The sequence below is a fragment of the Melopsittacus undulatus genome, chromosome 8 (assembly GCF_012275295.1).
Source record: "Melopsittacus undulatus isolate bMelUnd1 chromosome 8, bMelUnd1.mat.Z, whole genome shotgun sequence".
NCBI lineage: Eukaryota > Metazoa > Chordata > Aves > Psittaciformes > Psittaculidae > Melopsittacus > Melopsittacus undulatus.
This window is the reverse complement of record NC_047534.1, coordinates 49,590,104-49,615,633: the sequence shown is the minus strand read 5'-3', so window position 1 is coordinate 49,615,633 and position 25,530 is coordinate 49,590,104. Positions and strand designations below refer to the sequence as shown.

The following is a 25,530-nucleotide window of genomic DNA, read 5'->3' as shown; positions in this document are numbered from 1 at the left end:
GTAAACCATTGGCTCAGCAGTAGCAGCCATTTTTCTCCGTCTTAGTAGCTGGTGCAGTGCTGTGTTTTTGACTTTCAGCCTGGGAACAGCGCTGATAACGCTGATGTTTTTAGTTGTTGCTAAAGGATGTTTACTTTGACCAAGGACCTTTTGGGTCTCATGCTCTGCCAGGGATGGGGGAAGCCAGGAGGAAGCAGAGACAGGACACATGACCCAAACTAGCCAAAGGGGTATTCCATACCACAGTATGTCATGCCCAGTATATAAAGTGGGGGGAGTTATCTGGAAGGCCCAGGTCACTGCGCAGGTTGGGCTGGGTATCGGTCGGTGGGTGGTGAGCAGTTGTATTCTCTTCCCTTGTTACTTCCCATATCTTTATTATTATTGGTGGTAGCAGTAGTGGTTTTGTGTTGTACCTTAGTTACTGGACTGTTCTTATCTCAACCTGTGGGAGTTAAATTCTTTCAGTTCTCCTCACCATCCCTCCGGGAGTTGGGGGAGAGAGTGAGCAGCTGCGTGGTTTGTAGTTACTGGCTGGGCTTAAACCACGACAACCATTTTGGAGGCTGCTGCTTTTTCTTTCTTTTTCCTCTAAGACTGGTATCATGGGCTACTTTGAATGTTCATGTTTGAGGTCTATTATACATGAAACAATAAGGAGTCTCTTGTACTTGTTAACATAATTAGTGAGATTCCTTTTTTTTTTTTAACCTGCTACCTGAAACCTCATGATCAGTAGAGAAGGTTCCAGGTACCAGCCACCAATCTTGTGTTAGTCAGATAACTCAAGTGTTGGGTGGTGTCCATGACACTTGCATTTGTCACTAAACATCCGAATTTCAATTTCTGTAATGTGAAATATTTTCTTTTTTGAATAAATTAAAGAAGAAGAAATACTTAATGGATTAGATGAGAAGGTAAAAGTTAAATTTAACTCTGGCTTTTTTACTGATTTAGAAAGCACTCTTTGTTAAATAACAAAAAGGAATTTAAGATGAACCTCTGTAGCCTATATGTTTATGTGATCATGGAGACAGGTTGGTGTTACTTGACTTGAAGGGAGGCCTGCATAAAGTTCATTTGGCAAGAACTCTTCTCAGAGGTGAGAATAAACCACTCAAAAGAATCAGTTACTTATATATCCTCTCTTCTGTAATCTTCAGAACTGCAAATACCTTTGCTATACAAAGTGACCATTCTTACTGCCTTTCCAATTTCTGTGATTTTTAAGGGAGGCCAAAATGATCGAAGCTGGTGTAGTGTTTGGAAGGAGTGGCTACGAGTGTGACAAGGCCTGTAGGTGGAGGAAGAAAGTCTGTTACATTGGTTTGGAAGAAATAGGCAAGGGTTTTGAAGCCTTTATTTGGATCAGTATATAAAAGTTGAATTTCAAAACTAAATGCACCCGAGATGACTTCTCTTTGTGTATGCACTGAAGGAATTTAGATGACATACATGTTTTTCTGTAACATACATATACAAAATGTACATTTAATGTCAACCTTCTTTCCCCACTCTTCTTTGTAGCTTCCAGCAGCAAAAGGATTTGTTGCCAATAGCTTCTATTCTGGGTTGACTCCCACTGAATTTTTTTTTCATACAATGGCTGGTCGAGAAGGTCTGGTTGACACAGCTGTAAAAACAGCCGAAACTGGATATATGCAGGTAACTGTCAGTGGAGTAGGGGATTTGTCAGCCTTGCAAAAGGAGGGTGTTTCCTATGTATATGTTGAGGTGAAGGGTGGGGGGAGAAGTGCATGCATTGGGTACGTGTGTGTGTTTAATGCAACAGCGTAATTTATACTGTGAAATACATGATTTTGCTCTACTCTCCAATAGGCATGAGCTTTGTAAACCAGACTTCAGGCAGTGGTACAATAGCATGCTTCTATTAAACTGATTCCTCTTGAATATGGGTGATAAGCCCTTGTTCTATGGAATTATCGAGGACGACTATGCTATTGTAGCATGTGTTCCTAAAACCCAGGTGAATGATGGAAGTTTGTCCATACATTGTAACATAGATTTGCGAGTGCTTTTTCAGATAGAGTGTTTCAACAACGAGAAGCAGAAAACACCAATCCTTTTGTGTTTGGGTTATTTAAAAAAAAGACTGTCTGGATGACAAAAATACGGCTAAAGCCCCCTTTTAGTATCTGACTTGGCATATAGACTTAAAGTTCAGTATGATGTTAGTGTCTTTGGTTGTATCTTTTGGCTGTATCCCTCCAATAAAGGGTTTTGTATTATGAACAGTCTTAAGACTTCAGTAAAGTTATTTAAGTAGCATTTTAAGTGTAGTCCTCTTCCCAGTGTAACAGGCAGTGGAAAAGCCAAGATAATTTGGGACTGGGTACACAGTCAGAGATAGACAAGTAAATCTTCAAAGACTGAAATAGATCCTTTTTGGGATAGGTGACTAATTAGACCATTTGTTTCTCAAGCTAACAGAATAATGTTTGCCTATGTGTAGGTATGTACAAAAGAAAAAAGCAGTCTTCAAAACTATTTATCAACTTTCACCCTACATGAATAAATTGTAGCTCTTGGATTTCGGAATTTCAAAACAAACAAAACCAAATTACATTTATTTTATTTTACCATTTTTCTCCTCAGTAAAAAAAGAATAAATTACCAATTTCTATCCTTTGCAGAGCAGTTTTACTGTTATGGAGCAATGAAGTACGTGCTTAATGTAAAACTGTTTTTACCACTATTGCTTCATAGAATGCCTTCTTTTTGGGAGGCAGAGGAAGGAAGATGCTAATAAACAGATTTCCCAATACAAGGAATTAATGTAAGAGAAGTAGCTAACACTGGTACCTACAAGGCTTTGACAGAATAGCTCTTTGCTTTCTTTCAGTGAAAATAACCATTGACTGTTTTTGCTTCCATATGAAAAAAATATTGTAACCCTTGAGAAATAAATCTCATTGGAAGAATGCAAATATTCTATAAAATTCTCCCCCTCCCGCAAGTTCCTTGGACTGTAGTAGGTTCTTGCAGTTTAACATTAGCTTTCCTATATGTTCTAATTTCTAAATGTGGAGAATTGTGTTGTTGCTTTGAATTTTGTTATTGTTAGCCTTCATGCTCCGGAGAATATACAGTAAGACCCTAAAGATGATGTATGACTTAAAGACGGTTTTCATGCCTGCTTGTGTGCTAATCACTGTATCAAATTTATTTCCTTAGTTCACTTTCTATACTTTTTGTAATTCAAATCAATAGCTATTTTTTAAAAGTTTCCATATACTTTCTTTGCAATTATTTTCCCCTCCCTCTTTCCTTCAGAGGCGGCTGGTAAAATCCCTTGAAGATCTTTGCTCACAGTATGATTTGACAGTCAGAAGTTCTACTGGTGACATTATACAGTTTATTTATGGAGGAGATGGCTTGGATCCTGCAGCCATGGAAGGGAAGGATGAACCGCTAGAATTCAAGCGAGTTCTAGACAATATCAGGGTAAGGCTTACTGAAATCTGTTGGTAATTTGAAGACTGTTAAGCATGTAGATGAATTAGTAAGTTATGTGGAGAGTTGTTTCAACTGAAGTATTTATTTTTAAATTGGCCCATCAGTCATTCAGCATGTATATAATAGGGCTGAACTGTGTATAAGCTTTGCAAAGAGAATTTTTGTCTGTGCTTAGACATAGTTCTATGACCTAATATTTAACTCACTAGATAACTTACTACTTAGTTGAGTACTAGATTCGACTGATATTACACCAAGTAATTCCTTATTAAATGAAGACATTCATGTTCTTTGAGCTGTTTCTTAAGTTGGAGGCTTGATGTGTTAAATAATTCCAGACTGTAACAAGTTGATAGAATTACAAATATGTGTGCACATATACCTTCACATTTATGCATGTAAACAGAAGTGTATGCAGACCATCTCTTCCCATTAGTCTAGTATTATATAGACAAAATAAACAAAAAAAAACAAACTAAAACCCAACCAAACCTGACAAATGATGTTAATCAATGAAGTTTTTGTGCATATGGTTTATATAAAGAATTAAATATTTTTTCTTCTTAAGGCTGTATATCCATGCCATAGTGAACCAGCCCTTAGTAAAAATGCATTGGTGTTAACATCCGACGCCATCATGAAGAAGAATGAATTTCTTTGCTGCCGAGACAGTTTTCTGCAGGTAATTACCTTGTTTCCTCATCACACAATTATTAACTTTCACTTATAAATTAAGGAAATTAAATGAAATGGTTTTATCAATCTGTAGGAGCAGTGGCTGTACTTCATGTGTTAGGAGTAGTAGTTTGTTCAGTAATACATTTGTGCACCTTTGGGAGGTGGAGAAGCAGAGCTACTTATTTTAATTCTTATGGTAGTTGTTCATGTTCACCACCAGAACATCAGAAATGAGAGAAAAATCTAGTGATTTTTTTGAGTAGAAGGTGCTGCTGCTCTGAGATATCTTGCTGGAATTTCTCCATAGCAAGATGGTACAGGAATGATGTGCTTCCCCCAGGATGTCAGAAACAAGGTGCTTATGACTCTATGAATAAAGGAACCACTAATCTCATACTCTTATTATACATGTATTTTGATATTAGCAACCTTCTGAATATCTGTTTTAACACATTTGCTGGTTTTCCTGTAATAGAGCTGTACATTTAGACCTATTTACCTTGCTTATGATACTAAACCAGCAAAACACTTGTATGAAAGAGCTTTGCTGGACAGGGCTTATCTTCAGAGGAGTACTCAAGTACTTTTTAAGGATGAGTAAACAGTCACATAGCTGCTTACCCTTTGAATTGTGGAAGGCAATTTGTTTGAAAGAACATTAAGCAATTTTAATATTTGAGAGCAGCCACACTTCAGACTGCTTTGGAAGACAGGAATAAAAACTGTAGATTTAACCTGACTTTGGATATGTAAAGTTGTTATGATGATGAACCTTCTGATTACTGGCAGTGATGAGAATAATGTGAATTTAGTGACCTGCTTCTGAAGGGTTTCTTTTTAGTAGATCAGAGTGCTCTGGAGCAGAAGGTTACAGAAATAATAAGCCAAAGCAGAGTTGAAAAAGTAATTATATCCATACTTGAAATACGCTCTAACTTCTAACAGCATCCCTGAAGGGAAAAAAAAAGAAAAAAAAAGCAATATATCAAAGTTTGGAACTGAAGTTGTTCTTTGAGATTCACATATTTTTAAACATATCGGGAAAATAATTGCTATTAATTTCAGAAGCACAGATATGACTACATCACCTTGGTGGTAATAAGTTTAACTTAAGATTTCTGAGTTTTTGATATTACTACATTTTCTTTTTTCCTTTTCTTTCTTTTTTTTCTTTTTGTTCATCCTTGAAGACATTAACTGAGACAGGTTATGAAAAATATAATGAGGTAATTGTAGCATGTGTGTGCACTGTGTGAGCATTAATGTTAGTGCTTTTTAGCTAAAGATGTATGCATAGTGCTGAAGTAACTGATTAGCATATATGCGTTACTGCTTGTTAAGTTATAATGTAGTCACTGAGCGCGAGAATTTACCCAACTCCTTTTTAATGGTGAAAACTGTGACATGTGAATTAATCTTCAGAATTCAAGTTGAAGATTTTGAGGATTTGAGGAAGCTTTCTTTTAGTACATGATGTTGCTTTCTAAGACTCATTATTTCAACTTTTAGGGATATTAGAACATTTTTCTGATGTCTTCCTTTCTCTTCCTCCACTTTCCCTTCCAGAACAGAAATATTTCTTGTTGCTGTTATTTTACCAGGAGATTCCTATAATGGCCTTATCCACTCTTGTCCAGAAAACAGTATGTCTAAATAGCCTCTTCCAAACTGACTGGCATTCATTCTGCCTTCACTCTGCCCTCACTGTAATGAACTCAACTGATGAAAAAGCAGACTGTTGGTTGGCACAGTTTCAACTGTGTTAATATTTGAACTTATTTGAATATATATACTAAGATAGAAATTAAGGGATTTTTTTTTTCTTATTGAAGTTGGGAAAATCATTGAAACCCTCATAATTAAAAAAATAATAAAAACACAAACCTATCGTTTTTATGTTGGTTGTTTTTTGAGATGATAGAATATGAGTGCTAGGCAGTGTGGTGCAAACATGAAAAAGGGCTAGTGCTGGCATATGTGGAACTGACCTAATGGGTCTACCTGAACTTCAGGCAGTTTTTTCTGCATCTTGTGGGATTTTCTGTACCACTCTGCTTAATTGTGGGGATTCTCTTCATGTGTATAAATGATCATGCTAGCTTAGGTACTGGGAAATATGATGCAAACATGCATCTGAGTAGGCTTTATACCCTGGACTGCTTGCTGCTTTGACTAATCACTAGTTCTGCAGTAGCTGACAAGTGAGTCATCGAATCATAGAATAGTTAGGATTGGAAAGGACCTCAAGATCATCTAGTTCCAACCCCCCTGCCAGATCTTACTGAGTCAGTTTGATGCCTTTTTGTGAAACAGGTGCAGACTGAAAGACTCCATGGTTTAAACATTGTGAAACATGCGATGGGTTTCTTGAGCTTGCTCTGCAAATTATATTCCTGTGCTCACAAGGGACAGTGTTGCACTGACTATCAGTCCATAGACTCGGACAGGTTCAGCAAAAAGTGAGCTACATTTTTATTCTGTTTGCAGCATAAATAGTTTAGATAAACTGCCAACACATAGTTGAAAGTTGAGAGGAATAGGTAATTTCCTCTTTTACTTCTTGAGCATGAATAAAACTTTAGACAATGAAAACTTAAGGTCTTCAGAGATATATTTCTCACCTTTTTTGGCTCTAGCATGTGGAAATAATGTCTCTTTATTTTTACATTTCATTTTATTTTTTACAATTTATCATGTCAGAGATTTCTAGACTTTTTTGTTTTTCTAATACCACATTTATAGAATCATAGAATAGTTACGCTTGGAAAGGACCTTAAGATCATCTAGTTCCAACCCCCCTGCCATGGGCAGGGACACCTCACACTAAACCGTATACCCAAGGCTTCATCCAGCCTGGCCTTGAACACTGCCACAGATGGAACATTCACAACCTCCCTGGGAAACCCATTCCAGTACCTCACCACCCTAATAGTAAAGAATTTCTTCCTCATATCCAATCTAAACCTCTTCTGTTTAAGTTTCAACCTGTTACCCCTTGTCCTATCACTACAGTCCCTAATGAATAGTCCCTCTCCAGCATCCCTGTAGGCCCCCTTCAGATACTGGAAGGCTGCTATGAGGTCTCCATGCAGCCTTCTCTTCTCCAGGTTGAACAGCCCCAACTTTCTCAGCCTGTCTTCATATGGGAGGTGCTCCAGTCCCCTGATCATCCTCGTGGCCTCCTCTGGACTTGTTCCAACAGTTCCATGTCTTTTTTATGTTGAGGACACCGGAACTGCACACAATGCTCCAAGTGAGGTCTGACGAGAGCAGAGTAGAGGGGCAGGATCACCTCCTCTGACCTGCTGGTCATGCTCCTTTTGATGCAGCCCAGGATACAGTTGGCTTTCTGGGCTGTGAGTGCACACTGCTGGCTCACATAACACATGTTTTAGGAATTAAATCACCAAATTTGTGCCAATATTTCAGGGTCAAACCCCTTTAAAATAGCAAAATGCTTCATTAGTTAATATGGCTTACTGTATGGCACAGAGGGCAGAACTATATGAATACATCCTGTTGTCATCCAAGCGGGGAAACAACTGGAGGCATCCATTCCAGCAGCACACTTCTGTTGTTGGTTCTTTCATTTGAACTTTGTTCTACTGGTCACAGAAAATAACATGCTGTCTGAAAGCACACTGAATACCAGTAAGAATGTTGATATTAGAAGAATCTGAGGATCCCTTTAGGATTTAACAGAAATGTTTTGATAATGATTTATGAATTCAGTTGTTAAAAAGAAAAAAAAGTCAGTTACTCAAATATTTACTCAATTTTCTGAGTAATATTCAGTGTTGGGCTACTATGGTAGCTGGAAGGAGTCAAACACTGACTGAAGAAGTGGCGATATATATGATCATCATCCTGGTTGTTATGCAGGACTAATGAGGTGGAAAGGGTTTAAAAGGACTCAAAAAATTAAGGTATTCACTTCTCCATGGAGGCTTTCTTAAGTAGATTAAGTAGAAGTTCAAGTAGATGGGAAGGATTTCCTCTTCCTTCTTGTTTTTTTGTTTGTATTTTGGTTTTGAAACCTTGTGTTATGGTAATGAGTTTCACTGAGTCCACTTTTATGGAAGAGATTCATTTTGGACCTTATATTTTGTGATACCTAGTGTACATGTCTATATCCAAACCATAATGCCCAAATGATTTTTTATAGAAATGTTGGATATTTTTCTAACAGTATTGTTTCAATTTATATTCCTGTAAAGACTGCTAGAGGTAGTTCTGGGTAAATCTGTTAAGAGAGTGAAAGGCTTATATACTATTACATGTTAAATACAGTTATCTGCAAGACCTATACACAGTATAGAGATGTTACTTGAACTACCCTAGGTAGAGACTGACAGGTATATAGAAATTTTGAGGAACTTTTCTTCCTAAATAAAGTACATCTTGAACCTCTGACTGTCCAGCAGGCGTCCTTTATGTAATTCCTCTCTTGCCACAGTCTTTCCACTTGAGCTTTTGAATACTGAGAAATGAGTGTGTGTTTGTTTTGCTGTAGTCAGAAAATGCTATTTTATTTTTAATTTATTTTTTCTTTCCCTGATGATAGAGTCAGGATCAGCCAAGTCAAATACCTTAATTTTTCAGCATGTGCTGAGGAAGGATGCTTTTATTCAGCATGGACAGTATTCCTCATGTACTGCTACTAATTTGTGGTTATACAAGAGTGACTCTGGTTTGCTGAATTCTAGTGTATATGTGTGTCTAAGTTTTCATGTTCCTTTCTTCATAATGTGTGTTGTTAATTTATTATTGTAAACATTCAATTTGGAGCCCTAAGTCAGTAACTTACTGCTGAAGACTTCAGTATGAAGATAATGTCTTTACTTACTGTTTTAATGTAATTTCAGGAAATCAAAAAGTTCATCCAAGGTGTTTCTGAGAAGATAAAAAAGACTAGGGACAAGTATGGCATTAATGACAATGGCACAACAGAGGTAAATAGCTTAAGGAAGTAATTATGTAGCTCTTTTCAGTCTTTGGAAGCTGTTGCTTTTTCAACTATTCTCTTTTCAGCCAAGAGTTTTATATCAGTTGGATAGGATTACTCCAACACAAGTAGAGAAGTTTCTGGAGACTTGTAGGGACAAATACATGAGGTAAGTGTTTAGCTTGTTATTTTCTTAACTTATTCACCTCCAATTTAGTGTTTGTTTACTTTGTTTGCAATCTAGGAGTACGTTGTACTAATTTTACTATATGAAGGTTGGTTCTGTTGTGAATGAAGTACTAATATAGAATAAGAAAGTTTCCCTTAATGACATAAACATTTGCAAAACAAAGGTAGAATATAAAAAAATAAAAGCAGCATTGCCTTGTACAGGTAGGCTTGTTAAGGCGAAGCTGAGCCTCATGTGACAGTTCTAGAGGTCTGACAGAGCTAGGGTTTTTACCTTTCTGTTTTGAATCATAATCAGATTCTTTCATTAGAAGACTCTTAGTATTTTTTTTGGTTCCATTTTATAATTTAGAAAAAAAAATCCTTTATATTTCATTTTATATTTCCTGACAATGCAAAGCTATCTACTTGTTTTTAGGCACCTTTCTTCTGAAGCAGTAGTGAATGCAGTCTTTTTCTGTAGCTGTTTGCTACTTAGACCCACACATGGTTTTGACAGCAGAGTCTGGTAAAAACCATAAGTGATAGCATTCAGAGTGAGGTGAGAGAGGATATTGTTTAAACACTTTTTTACACCCACTGGCACACATGTTCCCTTCCTCCACCTCATGCAGGAGATTGTTCTAAACCTCTAAAGAGTCTATGCAAAATAATGTCTCGATAGATCAGTTTTAAATCTATATGAATCGTTATAGTTACACTTGATCTACACAGTCTGTGAAGAGTTGTGTAACATTTCATGCTAACATATTCTTGAATTTGCTATGCACTTGTAGGAGCTTCTTGTTTGTTACTCTTGGCCTCTAACATAGTAGTAATACTATGGATACTTTCATACCTTTATCCATTGAGAGTTCTTTCATTTCTTTAGATTTCTTGGATTTCATAATTGGCATGAAGCCATTCATGACACTTGCTTTGTGGCCTCATGCTCACCTGCATTGATTGTTTACTAGTATTTTTTCTTTTTCTAGAAAATTCATGTCTATTTTAAATTCTTAACAGAACTACTTTAAAACAATTACCAGGGTTTTTGCTTTCAGTTACTAGCATTGTTTGCTTATGTTTGTCTTAAGAGTTCTTAAACATTAGTTGCTTATTCTACTGTATTGAGTTGCTTTAGCATACTGTATTGTGCTGATCTGATAGCTGAAAGATGATACCCTTGGAAAGGAGCTACTTGCTGTGATGGTTTTGTTGTAACAGTGAGAACAATAACCTCTACTTAAATATTATTTTTTACAGTCACCCAGAATTAATTCCTTAGACATTACAGGCTAAATTGCTGTCAGACAGCTCTTTTACTTGGTAGGAGTCCATCATGGAAAATACAAGAAGCTGCTATAAGTTAGAATCGTTTAGGAAGTGGTATTATGCCTTAAATTCAGAGGTTACATTTGCTCTAGAAGAGCAGATCACATTGCACTCTGTGCAAGTTTTAGAATGCTAGCTGTATGATCTGAACAAAATTCTAGGGGAGAGTGTATACCATCCCTCACGTCTCATTGTGAAATTACGTAGTGTAGTGGTCTTTGAGTTTTGTCCTGTCAGGACCACCAGTTCTTTGAGGATGTGAATGTTAGAAAAAGGAAAATAATGTGGGAATGAGCACATTACATGCATAACTTGAAGGGAAAGTAGGTCATCAGTATAGGGGCTTTGAATAAGATGAGAACAAGAAGGCAATAATATCTGGATTTTGCTCAGATTCAAAAGCAATCTGCATAATAATTTTTTAAAGAAGGTTTAATTAAGGTCTCTAGTGCTTAAACATGTGGATAGTTTTGGAAATGTTATTATATGGGATTTTCCTGAGTGGAGAATCCTGAATTCAATGCTTGACACTTTGGAGGAAGGTGACAAGCAGTTTGTTTCTATTATGGATGTTATAGTCGATCTGTGTAATACCTTTGTGACAGGGTATCTGCTTGCCTTGCATGACATCAGTCTTGAGTACTGGCAACCTCTTAAACTTTCTCCTGTTTGTTTATTTAAAAATAACATTAAAAAAAAACAAACCCTCTCATCTACTTACCAGGATAGTTTCTGTCTTAGCTTGCTTAGGATTTTATACCTTACTGAGCTCTATGTCTCTTTCTTTATTTTCTAATGAGGGAATTTCTTCATCAGGGCACAGATGGAACCTGGTTCTGCAGTAGGAGCACTTTGTGCACAGAGCATTGGTGAGCCTGGCACACAGATGACTCTGAAGACTTTCCATTTTGCTGGTGTTGCTTCAATGAACATTACTTTGGGTGTGCCAAGAATCAAAGAAATCATTAATGCTTCAAAAGCTATTAGGTACTATCATTATTTTGGTTTGGTTTTCTTTACCCCTTTGCCTAAGTGAAACCTGATGGAAAAAATTATAGCATCTCCTAGTTCCCAGTAATGTATTAGACTACACTGAGTGCATGGAATACCCAAACAAGAAAAATCTAATGTCTGTCCAGCTACATGATACTTAAGGCCAGAGAACAGAGAAGTTTTATTTTTCTGAAACTCAAATGAGGTAAAGTAGTTATTTATTAAGTTTAATATTCCATTAGGTGTTTCTTATATATTATAAAACTTTCTGGTGTTTAGCAGTAGTTGAAGCATACCCTCACCTTTCTATGATTCTATTCTGAAGTATCCATGAAGTTATACTTAAATAATACTAGAATAGTATATGTCATAAAAATAGTCACTAGTTGTTGTGTTATAATCTCATGTATGTTTGCCTGCTTTTACCAGCCTGAAGCTGGTAAATGCATGTTCAATGCATTTTCTTAAACGTACCTGAGGAAGCTGAAGGTCTCTTTATATTACGAAATACTGCTTTAGATAAGAGTTACGTTCCATAAAGCAGGCTGTACTTCAAATTTCTGTCTGTAATCTAGTTGAGCCATTTCCTAACTGTTTTTTTTGTGTGTGTGTATGTGTCTTTATTCTTTGTAGCACCCCTATTATAACAGCACACTTGGACAAAGATGATGATCCTGATTTTGCCCGTCTAGTTAAAGGAAGAATTGAGAAAACTTTATTAGGAGAGGTAGGAAAAATTGTAGTATTTCTAATGCTTTAGATGTAAACATTAGCCAGTTGCTATGGGGCATTTTAATAACTTTCACATGCTAACTATTTCATCCTTATCTCTTAAAGATTTCAGAATATATTGAGGAAGTGTTTCTTCCAGATGATTGTTTCATCCTTGTGAAGCTGTCTTTAGAGCGCATTAGGCTACTGAGATTAGAGGTGAGTTGTTCAGTTCTTATGCAAAATGTTACTTGGATAAGATCCAAAGTGTCTCTTAATCCTGTCTCAGAAACACTAATCAGAACAGTGAAAGTCAAAAAAGAAAGTGAACAGAGGATGTTCTGTGGCTACATTATATCTGGATTTTACACCCCCCCTCCTTTTTTTTCATTGTCAAGTGAGTAATTTTTCTTGTATTTGGAAACAAGAGAGCATACATTCCTTTATTGGTGTCTTGCTAAATTCAAGGATGCCACTTCCATCCATTAGTTAATATATGGGCTGGTATCCTCACCAATTTATAAGAGTAACAATTTTTGCTTATTTTTCTACCTTTCGCATTTTTATATCCTGTTGAAAGACTGTTGCATCTATGTGAGCAGACTTGTATATGCGAAGAGAGATACCCTGATGTTTGCTGGCCTTTTTTCCACAGGTGAATGCGGAAACTGTGCGCTACTCTATTTGCATATCTAAACTCAGAGTAAAGCCTGGGGATGTTGCTGTTCATGGAGAAGCAGTTGTATGTGTGACCCCTCGTGAAAATAGCAAGAGTTCAATGTATTATGTTTTGCAGTCCTTGAAGGAAGAACTACCAAAGGTAAAAACAAAGGTTGTCTCATACTTCTGTGGGTGGTAATCAGTAATTATTTGGATTCTGTGGTGGAAGACTTAATTAATTCTTGGTAGTATTGACAGTGCAATAGGCTGAGTTTGTAACTCTTAGATTGCTATGCTACTACTTTACAGATGAAGCCCCTGTTATTAATCTGAGTAAATCACATTTAAGCCTTGATACTTTCCTTACAGTGTTTATTGAAGTATTCCAAATGCTGCAGTTACATTAAATAGTTATTTATTCTTCCAGCAGCATCTAGAATTGTCAACCATATGACAGTATCTGCAATTTTTGAAGCTCTCTCCAAAAAGACTATCTACTTTGGGTTTTAAAAACAGTGATAAGAGAATCTCTGTTATTGGCAGGATGCCCTTTTAATTTGTGTGGATCTATCACTATTCAGAGACTCATGTCTGAATGTGAAGTGATCTGGCATAAAATATAAAATGCAGCTAGTGAGTAACGTTTGTAGTACAGTGTGAATGTCACATCTGCACTACTGTATTTAAGAGCATAAACTCTTATTTCAAAAGTATTTTAATGCAGCATTTACTCCAAAGACTGGAGCTTCTAAATAGGTCTGAATACTGATAAGGGTTACCCTTTTAATACGATATTAGTGTATACATCAAAGTTACTAGCATTTTTTTCTGGTTTGTGAAGGTTGTAGTACAAGGCATACCAGAGGTTTCCAGAGCCGTCATTCATATTGATGAACAAAGTGGAAAGGAAAAATACAAACTTTTGGTTGAAGGTGATAATCTGCGAGCTGTTATGGCCACTCATGGAGTGAAAGGAACAAAAACGTCCTCTAACAACACTTATGAGGTGATGTTTAAATGGGTTCTGTGGGGTTTTTTTCTGTAGCATCTTTATTACAAGTGCTTGTTTGTGCTCACATGCAGTGGTTGATATCTAATTAAGCCTGATTTCACTAATAGTTGTCGGAATGCATTAACACAACAGAACAGTTTTGACTGGCAGCACTGTTCACTTGAAAATAGCTTTTTCTATGGATTTTTTGAAACAAATGCAGAGGGATAGTAATGGAAATGAAGTATTAATCTGACATTAAATGGGATTTGTTCCAGGAATATATTTGCTCCAAGCATTTGATTCTTCATTAATCAAACATAATCTTTTGTGTAGGTAGAGAAGACACTAGGAATTGAAGCTGCTCGGACAACCATTATCAATGAGATTCAGTATACAATGGTGAACCATGGTATGAGTATTGACAGGAGACATGTTATGTTGCTGTCTGATCTAATGACTTACAAGGTTTGTTCTGGGAGGTTTTATTACATATGTTACGTGTCCTATTTATACAAACTAATTTCACTGTGTTTGAGAACAATGAGTGAGCTAGGGAGATGGAAATCAGTTTTAAGTGTAAAGAATTGTAAGTTATATTGATCAAATACTGCTGTTTGCATATAAAACAAAATGCTTAATTAATATAATTCTTGGGGGTGGAGGGGAGAAGGCCTGTTTTGACTGAAAACAAGTTGATATAATGAGTAAGGACTCACAATTTTGATTTTTGAACAATGAATGCTAAAAATTGTGGTATGGAAATCAACTGTTTGGGTAACCATGCATGCAATTCAAGGCTTGCTGTGCAGAAAACCACATGGGGTGTGGTTCATAGCAGCTGTGCTGTATGTAAGAGTCAAAAGATACAGAAATTAGAAATGGAATCAGATTACATGTAGAGCGTGAACAGTCTTCCAGAACGTGTTAGTAGAAAATCATATCCTTTCTTTATCAATTTACGTTCTTTTTGTTTATTTACATAAATACATTATTTACATTCATTATGGTTTTTAGATTTGATCGCACTTAGTGACATAATATTTTCCACTTTGCCTGCAAGAATGTAAGGCTTTAATTTGGGTAAAATGGATGAGGGAGTTCTGACTTCACCCCAGACTCTAGGGCTTTCTTGTACTGATTCACAGCAGTCCCCAGGGCTGGCCATGTAGAGCTGTAACACAATAGTGAAAAAGAGCATCAGTGTGTAATGCTTTACACTTCTTGGGCTCCTAGCATGTGTTCTTTTGTCTGTACTTCTGACTTGTGCTTCTGTGCCCAGTCTGTTATAATCATGTTGTCTGTTAGAAACAGAGGCAGAAATAGTTAGTTTAAAAAGCTAATTATGTTTGTTTGTTAGATTTGTTTTGGGTTGTTTTGTTTTGGGGTTTTTTTATTTGTTTGGTTATGTTTGGTTTTTTAAGACTGGAAAAATGAAGATTTAACATCTTCTGTAATGTCCTGTCAGCTTAAGTCAGACTTATCAGTAGACAATAGGCAATAGTTTCAGCATAATGCTGTCAGACCCCACTGAAGTTTTTAACTCTGCAGCTATTTAAGAATTGTGTGGTGTTTTTTTCTCTGCATGCTGTATTTCTTTCAATCTTTCCACTATTCTTGTTTTACAGAAAATATGAAGCTATTAGCCATGTGTAACAGCTTTTGTTTTGTGTGAATATTCATTTGTTTTATTTACTTACAACCCAGCTATTGACTTCAGGATGTTTAACTGTGAAGCAGCACATTATGACAACACTATATTGTAGATAATAACCTTTTACATACTACTAGATTCTTATGTTAGAATAAAAGCTCTTATTTCTGTTGTTCACTTGATTTGCTTCTTTGGCAAACATATCTGACTTCCAGCTGCTGTTGTGCTTGATAGTCTTTCTTTGTTTTTTTTTCATCAATCAAGGGTGAAGTGCTGGGTATTACTAGGTTTGGGCTGGCAAAAATGAAGGAAAGTGTGTTGATGCTGGCTTCATTTGAAAAGACTGCAGACCATCTGTTTGATGCTGCCTACTTTGGACAGAAGGATTCTGTTTGTGGTAGGTATTGCAAATTCTTTTGCAGTTTGTGATCCCTACCCAGCACTTACAATGATCTTCACAGCATTGAAATTTTCACAGAATCATAGAATAGTTAGGGTTGGAAAGGACCTTAAGATCATCCAGTTCCAACCCTCCTGTCATGGGCAGGGACACCTCACACTAAAACAAGCATTTTCTGTTGAGAATTGCTGATGCCACCTTTCAGTGGGTGGAGTGGTTTGAAACTAGAGGAGTATATCCAAGTTTCAGTAGTATCTGGATTCTGGAAGCAGGATCTGCAGGAGGTGCTACTGTGCGCAAGCCAGTGCTTACAGATACAGTCAGTTTACTTGCCTGTCCCCTCTCCAAAAAGCAGCCAGCAGCACTCTTATTCAAACTTAAGAGTGGTAACTGAGAGCTATAGATCACTGCTGTGATGTACATTTATGAGTAGGTGGTCTGGAAGGGAAGTGCCAGAAATTCTGCAGTAAGACCAGTATGACTGGCTTCATGTCTGTATAGTTTGTTCCAGCTCAAAGTGAGAGCAGCAGTTCATAGCTGTCAGCCAGATGCTCAAATCTGCAGTACATTACAACTGGTACCATTACAGGACTAGGCACTGGAGGAGGCTTGGATGGTCGTTAGAACAGAGTGCAGTGTTGTGGCAGTTCTTCTGCCATCAATTATATCAGTTATCTTCACCCATCTGATATTATTGTCCTTCATCTCTAGTATACATTAGTCTCAGCAGGTTGTTAGTGGCGTGTTCTGCCTGAATATTTTCTGCTATACATAACTGCTGTCAGATGCTGCAGTCTACTGTTTTGCCCATGAGGCAAAAAGGAGAGGAAGGCTTCTGGTTATACATGTGGAAGTATTGTAAGAGGAGAAGGATTCCCAAAATTAAATGCGGTTTCCATGGTTCAGTGATTGTCTCAGGTCGAAAAGTTCTTGTGCAAAATGAGCCAAGTTTTATTCTGCTAGGTGTCAGAAAGGTTATTTCTTTTATCAATTGTAACCTGCATGCTATAGCAGTTGTACAAAGTAGTGGGCTGAAATATACATTTAACTCCTAAGAATTTTATTTTGCACAAGGTTTTTAAGTGCACGCTGTTGGTAAATACATAGTAGACATGCAGCAATGGACTAAGAGCAAAAATACAGAATTTTCATTCATACATATTTAAATAATTAAATCTTGCCAGAATTTTAAGCAAATTTATTTTTATCCTTTGTGTGATCAAATGTACAGATAGTTACTTTCTTAAACACTTGTGTGAAAGACAAATGTTCTCGTACTCCTGAGGATGTGTCATAGTGTCATTTGGATTTTAATAGTATGCCAAGGAAAAAAATCCAGTGGTATCTGATAGTTTTCTTTTAATGTGGAACATTCTTTAGAAAAGTTGTGTACATCAGTAGATCAGGAATATTAATGTGTCAGCATCTTGCTGTGAAAATGGGACAGGTGTCAGGAGTAGCTGGGACAGACTAGATCTTTAAATTCAAAACAAGAACTTATATGATCATGAAGATACAAAAAGCAGTATAGGTAAAGCAGGGGTATGCCTCTGTCACTGGGAAGGTAAAGGGCTTTCAATAGCACTTGGCCAGATGTGACTGATTCTATGATTGTATTGTTCTTAGCACTGGCTCAGAGAATGAGCATGAAGTAACGTTGCCTTGCATATTCTGCTGTTCGCACCGAGTGGAATGTGTCTTCTCCAAAACAGACCTTCTGAAGCTAGATCAGGTGTTTAGTTTCCATTGATTTTTTCCTGTTTAGAATTTAAATAACATACTGATCTGATGACTGTAACATTTAACGTTTTCTGGTGAAGAGCCCTAGGAGTTTACAGGTGAGGTTCAAGGAGATATAATAGGCAAGGCATACGGAACAGGCAAATGAGAACAGTGTTGTAAATCCCTAATCTTTGGATGTTCAGCATGTTTGTTGTTTTTTCCTAGGTGTTTCTGAGTGCATCATCATGGGAATTCCAATGAATATTGGAACGGGACTTTTTAAGCTGTTGCACAAAGCAGACAAAGAATCAACCCCTCCCAGGAGGCCACTGATATTTGATAATAGCGATTTTCATATTCCCATTGTTACATAGCAGTTGGACCTAATAGAAGATAGCAAAACAAGAAATAGTCAGAAAACGTACATTAAGAAATGTGTATTAACAGTTCTGTGTGTCTCTTAACTGTGGATTGGTAAGTGAAACCCTCTCGAAAGAACAGCACAGTTTGCCACCTGTTGTTAGTACTGACTCTGAAAGGTGAAGCTTCTCTGCACCAGAGAGTGGGAATAACTTTTAAGTGGATTTCAACTGATGAAATTCTTTCAAGTGCCAGAATTGGATCTCTGTGTTAATGGGTGGAAATTAGTTTTGACTCAGTATTAGACATGTGTATTCAGAGTTGGTTAAAAAAAAAACAACAAACAACCCAAACAAACAAAAGCGAAATAGCAAGACTGTTGAGTGAGCTTGCACAGAGTGCAATATGGAAATGGCCTGTAACAGGAGCTGCAGAGGCCAATCTGAGGCTGTTAGAAACTGCAGGAAGCTGAACTGTGTGTCTAATTAATTCTTACAGAGTTAAGGAGTGCTGTTGAAAGTGTTGGAAATATTTGTTCTCTGCTTGTCATTTGGTTGTTTGTTGGCTTTTTTTTGTTAATTGCTTTTTCTTTTATCCCATGTTTTTATCCAGTAAGTGATTCCTCCCCAGGAATTAAGCTTTGAGACATACCTACAGGAAGCTGCAGATTGTAAAGCTGCTACTAAACTCTGAGAAGACTGTTACAATAACATTGGAAATATTAAGTTGCTTCTCATATTATAGCAGCTGTTAAACTGCTGGAATCTGTCATTTACAGCAGTCTTAGTTTTGGCAAAGTTTTACAGCTGAGCAGGATCAGCTGAACAAGGTTTTATTTTAATATATAAAGTAGAAAGAGAGAAGCTGTCTTCAAACAGTGCCATGAAATAATCTCAAATTATTTTAATCTTTAGCCTAGTAGAGCAGTTTTCAGAATGAATACAGATCTTAAATTATTGCAGTATAGTATGTTTAAATTTACTGTGATGCTGTAGAGGGAAAGTATCTTAGTGTTTTCTTCTCAGCACTGTTCCAACATTCAGTGTGCTCATAGCATAGGTCAAGGTTAGAGAGAAACAAAACACAGAGAGGAAAAAGCTGAAGTAGTGCACTCATGTAGTGAAAGCTGGCTGCTGAGTGCTCTAGTATGTGAAAATGAACAAGTTTGTGCTGCTGTGTCTTTATGTAGCAACCAAAAGAAAAGTGCAAGGCTACATTCAGAGAATGTAATCTGTTATTTTAAGTCTTAAGGTGCCACTGTGTTTATTTTCTAAGTCTTCCTTCATGCACAGAAAATCTAATGTGAAATTCAACATAGCTATACTCAAATTATTTTGTATTTTCAATGAGATGCTAAGGTACACTTTTGCCTAGATTTTGGCAGGGTAATGACTGAGAATGTAATGCATTTAGCATCTGCTCTAAAAGCCATAGATATTTTGTTGTCTCCATTTTAACAACAGAAATTTCAATGTGTATTATTTTTATTTTGATCTCAGTGAGATTGCCGCTTGCTGAACTGTCTGTTTAGAGGTCTGGCTTTTCTGAAGTGATTGAGTTTGTACTGAAATGAGTAACCATCTCTTTTTTCCTTTTTTTTTTAATACAGTGAAGCTGTTCAAATGGTGGGTTTACTCTCTTGTATGTGCTAAAAGTATTCAGTAAATTACATCTGCTATCATTGTCTTGAATATGACAATAAAAAGAGGCAAAGATATTAAATGTAATTGTTTTTTGGTTTTGTGTTTGTATTTGTTTATTGATACATTCTGTTTGTACATAATTAATATACAGATGACCTAACCTCCATTTCCTCATTTGCTTGCTTATTAAGACAGTTCAGAATTCTTGAGAATTAAGTCTCAGGTATTGAACAGCTTAAATCATATGTAATATAAAAACTTTCTTGCCTAAAGTAAACGGAAGCACCTGTTGCCCTCCCAGCAGGCTATGGTCAGTATTTCACCCCAACATAGACTGTTTACAGGAGCACTCCCAATTAGTAATTATTGTTTGGGCTTTCTGTACAGTCAGTAAACAAATTAGCTGTTGGGTTTCACTCATAATCTGCTTGTTTTAAGGGTCAGTTTTAATGGTCAAAGAAGTAACACTTCAGGATATCTCTTAAAATTTCATTCATTTTCTTAGTTTTACTGCAGGGTTCATTATTAAGAAACAAATACTGTTTTGCACATTTTCCTTTATTATGCTGAATGAAATTAACTACTGTTACATGTAAATTTTCAAGCAGTAATTTAATTTCTGAAAAATCACTAGGGAGCAGAATATCCCAGACAGCCAACATGTCTTTGTGTGGAAAAGCATCACAGATTCATTTATGATGCATCAAAAGTGTTTGTGGACTTACTAGAGTAAAAACTCTTATGAAGTTAATGCTGAAATCTCTAGCCCTTAGGTTAAGGGAACAATTAGGTACTATCATTGTAATCGATCACTAGATGCCCTTAAAGTCGTACACCTTTAGCTCCTGTAGAGCATCGGCACTGAACTTGGAATAGTTGGCTTGCTGAAGAATCTCAAATATGAACTAAACCCCTAGGCCATGAGTGGTGCAGCAGGCAGGCAGCAACACCATGTAAGTGGGAGCCTCAGATGAGAGCTCTGGTTCAGACTGCTGCTGCTAGTGGCATGTGTTGAAGTAAGCACGAATTGGCTACCAAAATTCATTAAGTTCGTTGTGAATATCTGTATCCTGCTTTCTCATTTTCTCCATATTTTTCATCCATTTTAAAACAAATGTAAACTTCTCCTTAACTGTCAGGCTTTGAAACTTCTCCATGCGTCATTATTTATAAACTGATCCTGGTTTTATTTTTTTCCTTTCTCCATGAGATCTACTGAAACTACTTTACCAGGTGACTTGCACTAAAACAGTTTTCTGCCTCAGTCTCAAGTAAATGGCAAAGCAGATACATTGTTCATTCCTATTCTTTCAAGATCAGTAGTTCTGGATTTTTATGTGGAGTGGGTTAAAAAAAACCCATCCCTACATTTCTGTATAGCAACAGCAATGGGTAAGTAATTGCTGCTAAAAAATATATTAGTAGATCCTAGAAGTGTGGGGTAGCTTTTGTATGTCTCTCTTTGCCCTAAAAACAAACAGATGAAAACCCACCTTGGGTCCCTCAGATTGGAACACAGAAAACTACCTTCTAGTTGAGTGCCAACTCAGATGGAAAAGCCCAGGGGCCTTGCAATAGGTCGAAGGCTGTTGTTTTGGCTGAAGTTCACTGGAGCAAGGGAACTGAGATTGGCGGTGAGGGCAGCATCTTTCCAGCAATGGGAGCAGAGCAGGACATGAGCAGAAGTGTACATGAAGGCAGGGAGGACAATGAAGAAATCAAATGGAGAAGCTAGGTGAAGCTCTGCTTCCTCAGGCTATTGCAGGAGGATGATTGCTGTGAAACAGACTTCTGAGGCAGCTCTATGGATGGCAAGATGCAGCTAAGAACATTCAGGAAAGACAAGCACAGGACCAGGGGCCATTAACTTCCCCTGCCCCAGCAGAGCTGGGCAGGGCTGTCTGGGAAGGATGTACAGCGTCAGTTGCTCCTGGATGAAGTTAAGCTGGAGTGCTTTTCCAAACCTGTATATTACTCTACAGTGTATGTAGCCTACATAACTTTGACAGAAGACTTTAAACAGACCTGACAGGGTTGTCATTTTTACAGAAGAGGTTTACATTAATTAGCAATCTAATTAAGTGACTGTTTAACCTCCATCCTTTGACAAATTACTGTTCTCTCCCCATAGTATTTGGATTTGATGGGAAGAGTACTTCAAGTGGGAGAAGTATGCAGGGAAAAACTGTAGTTAAAAATTAATTAGTAGATCTAGAAACCGATTTTTTCAAAGGTACTTAATTAAAAAAATATAAAAATAAAAGTGATAAGAGCATTTTCTTAGTACATTTATGAGGAAGCTGCTTCACACCTGCCTTTTATCTGCAGAGAGATAAGAAAATAGAAGCACATGCTAGATAGGTTTCCTGTTATGAACATGGGAAGCTGAGAATAAATCTAGAACTGTGCTGCTTTGGTCTGTAACTTGAAGAAATTTAGTATGAAAGGCTATTTTGGATTTTTTTTGTTTGTTTTGGGTTTTTTTTGCTTTATACTTTAAAAAATAGGAAAGCAAATGAAAGCTGTGTGTTATAAATTAACTACAGGCAGGATTAAATTTGGTCCTTCAGGACAAATACTCCTTGATTGGCATTTTTTAACAGTAACTTGATACTTGTCACTGTTTCAAGATAAGCTGAAAGAACGACTGCAACTTTATTCCTCAATTTTCTAGCACCATGTTGCAGACAGGAATGGCTTTAGAAATCCATAGCAGGGAAAAGATTTTCATAGTCATTTTTTCTGTGAATGTAACTGATCAGTGTTGTGCCTTCAAAAAGGGCTAGCTGAAGCTAATGTGTTCAGACCTAAGAAAGTCTGTCAGTAATTAAATATGTGGGAAAAAAACCCAAGAAAATTAGAAAAAAAATAGCCCTTGGTTTGTGTAAGAACAGAAAATCTAAAAAGGATCAAATTAGAAAACATGTTTTCATTTTCATGTACAAATACTTGGCAGGTTACTTGGATGTGATTGTATTAGTGATGTAAACGCATAGCAAATTCATCTTGAGGAATAAATACCGAAATGTCACAGGACTATCTGAAAGGCAGAAATAGAACAAACCAGCCCTGCTACTCTTACATGCCAGTGCTTGTGAAAATGAATTAAGGTTTCCTGTAACTGTTCAAATGAAAATTAAGTTTTTTCAAACATTTTTTCTAATGAGATATCATCTTCCACTAGAGAGCAGCGTTTTGTTTTGGGAAGTGTTTGGGTAGCAATTCTTTGTTTTTCTATTAAAAATGGTTTTTGAAATATCAGGGCTGAAACAACTATGAGAAAGAAGGCTACCTGTTAAAATCATACACGAGGAAGGAGGTTATAAGGGAATTCGTTTTCCTAAAAAGGAAAAAACAAGAGTCCAGATACTCTTTTTCATGAATCAGTAAGAACTTGCTAATCTTTTTCCCTATCTGGCTCAAAACAACCCAAACTAACTAACCAAACAAGCACTGAAGTAGAAGGCTGTAGTAATTCCCATAGGAAACATACTGAGTGACTCTTGGCACGTGGGGGAACAGCCTATCTATACAGTGAAAGGAGACGTCTTTTGTTGCAGCATTTCCACGCAGATGTGATTGTTACAGTCTGTGTTCACTCACTATAGTAAGTACTTAACCATAGCTCCAAGAGCATTATTGAAGCAAAAAGTTCTGGCAGCTCACTGAGTAGCATCTCACATTCTTCAGGCGCTGCAGAACTGCAAAGCACAGGTGTATTGAAACACACTTGAAGGTGATGCTTTGAGATGCAAGAGACCTATGTTTAGGGCTGAAAATAACACGAAACAGGTACTCTCTGTGTACAGACTGCTGAAAACAGCACGTTTTATGAAAGATTACTTCCACTTTCATGTCTGAAATACACAGAGATGCCTGTAGCTTTGTTAGTTCCTACCATTTGTGCAACTCAGTTCACAGTGGTCTTTTAACTTGCTGTGCTTTTAGAAATTCTGTTGGCCACGAGCTTCTTTGAATACTACATCATCTTCACCACCACAGTTTGTTCTAGTTATATGTAAAGCCACTACATGCGTTAGGTGGTCAAAGATATTTCTTAATCCGAAGAGTCTGTCCTGTGAGTCCAAGCCTACAAGATCAGGACTCATTCCATGCTTCTTTTGGAAGCAGCAGCGGTAGGTGTGTGTAACTGACTGCACAGGAGTACGTTAGTTTCTGCATGTGTTGAGGATAGAGGGAAGAAAGCTAAAAAGACAGGGAATGCAAAGGTAAACAAGGGGATATGGAAGCACAGTAGAGTTGGTTTTGCTTTTAATCTATTTGGAAGGGAAACAGAAAGGTGCCAGCTGGGTAAAATGATGCATAAGCAGTTGTTATCTCTGCATGAGTTCAGCCGAAGTGATGGACATAGCTGGAAAAAGGATGTGTATTCCTGAGAACTAAGATTTTGTCGTTTGTACTGGAGATTACTGTTACTGGCTGTGACAACTGATAGTAAAATCATCATTCATCCACAAGATGACTATAAATAGTAATAACTGAATGATTTCTTTCAGTTATTGTATCTGGTTATAATACTCTTTCAACCAACTGTACAAAATTACAGATCCTTAAGTACAGTGATATGCTACAGCTAAAACTGCTGTGAATGCTGGGTTCTGGTCCAGTCCACGTGGAAGATCATATCTTTAATTCGGGGGAAAATAGGAATTTGTCTCTTAGTGTTGATAGTTGCAGTTAGATCATAATTGTTACTGGAAAATCCTTCACTGAGGTGTTTGCAACAACACGTGAGTCCTGCGACTGGGTCAAGGTACAGAAATTACAGCAATTAAATTGCTGGTGTTTTGTCTTCCACTAGAAGACAGGCTGCAATGTCTGTGAAGATCAGATGGATAATTAACCAAAGTTTGAAAAGGAAAGCTGCTCTTTATAGATTTGTTTGTTGCTGTTGTCAAAGAAAGGAGACTATTTGGAATGAATGCCTACAACCATAGTGCTATGATCTTGTTGATCTCAAAGCCAGAGAGTGCAGAGGAGTTTCAGTCTATGGATAAAAAGAGCATATGCAGGTGCCCCTAATGGTACCCCATGGGATTCCATTTCAAGCTTGTTTCTGCTCCATGGTGACTAGGTTCTGTCATTGGAGACATTGTTGACTAGAAATGAAACTGTTATGAAAGCAGCAGCTATCTGGATTATTAACCACAAGCATCTTAATCTCCTTTTTGTGAAACTGGGTGTTGGTTGGCTAATCTTTTAATACGTATGGCAATTTTACCTGCATGTACCCCTTTTAAATGTTAAGTTGTGCAAATTTTTAAAGGTAAAATAGAGAAAATCAATAGCCAAGAAATACAAAAACAGTAGTGAGAGGGTGCTGGTAAACTTTAGGAGTCCCAGAAAAAGCCAGAATTAGGTGTGAGAGTAAAAAATATTTTACTTGGTTTATTATTCAGATTTTTGTTGGTTTCTGGAAAGAATTAGCAGTGGTGTGATTCATCCCTATTTGTAATCCTGTGACATTATTTTCTCTTCCGTTACTTCATATAGGAGCTACTCCCTAAAATCCTCTTTTCTACAGAATTAAGGCCTTCAGCCTGAGCAATACATAGTCACAGATAGAGGATCCTTTGACTCAGGCTGATTCACAGCATCTCTATTGTAAACTGCTGATTGTCTTTGGAGAGATGAGGAAGGCCCTAGCCACGCCATGGTGCAGTCTTGAAGCACCAGCAGTGACATTGTGTGACTTATTGCTGAAGGGCACAGTGGGTAGGGATAGGGCATCTCTTTCACGCACACACTGGAAGGAAGGAAGCATGGACGGAT

At 37.1% G+C, this 25,530-nt stretch overlaps 1 protein-coding gene across 1 annotated transcript in view; it reads left to right on the top strand.

Annotated features, from left to right (window-relative positions):
* Window positions 1–19,821, top strand: part of POLR3A (RNA polymerase III subunit A) — a 37,245-nt gene extending 17,424 nt beyond the window's left edge. The window contains exons 19-31 of the mRNA XM_034065475.1: window positions 1,528–1,665; window positions 3,295–3,465; window positions 4,046–4,159; window positions 9,021–9,107; window positions 9,187–9,269; window positions 11,420–11,590; window positions 12,230–12,323; window positions 12,434–12,526; window positions 12,963–13,127; window positions 13,809–13,973; window positions 14,295–14,426; window positions 15,877–16,009; window positions 17,960–19,821. Coding sequence (XP_033921366.1) covers window positions 1,528–1,665; window positions 3,295–3,465; window positions 4,046–4,159; window positions 9,021–9,107; window positions 9,187–9,269; window positions 11,420–11,590; window positions 12,230–12,323; window positions 12,434–12,526; window positions 12,963–13,127; window positions 13,809–13,973; window positions 14,295–14,426; window positions 15,877–16,009; window positions 17,960–18,108 — 1,695 coding nt within the window. The 3' untranslated portion in view covers window positions 18,109–19,821. The remainder of the gene's footprint in view (window positions 1–1,527; window positions 1,666–3,294; window positions 3,466–4,045; window positions 4,160–9,020; window positions 9,108–9,186; window positions 9,270–11,419; window positions 11,591–12,229; window positions 12,324–12,433; window positions 12,527–12,962; window positions 13,128–13,808; window positions 13,974–14,294; window positions 14,427–15,876; window positions 16,010–17,959) is intronic.
* Window positions 19,822–25,530: the final 5,709 nt, after the last annotated feature.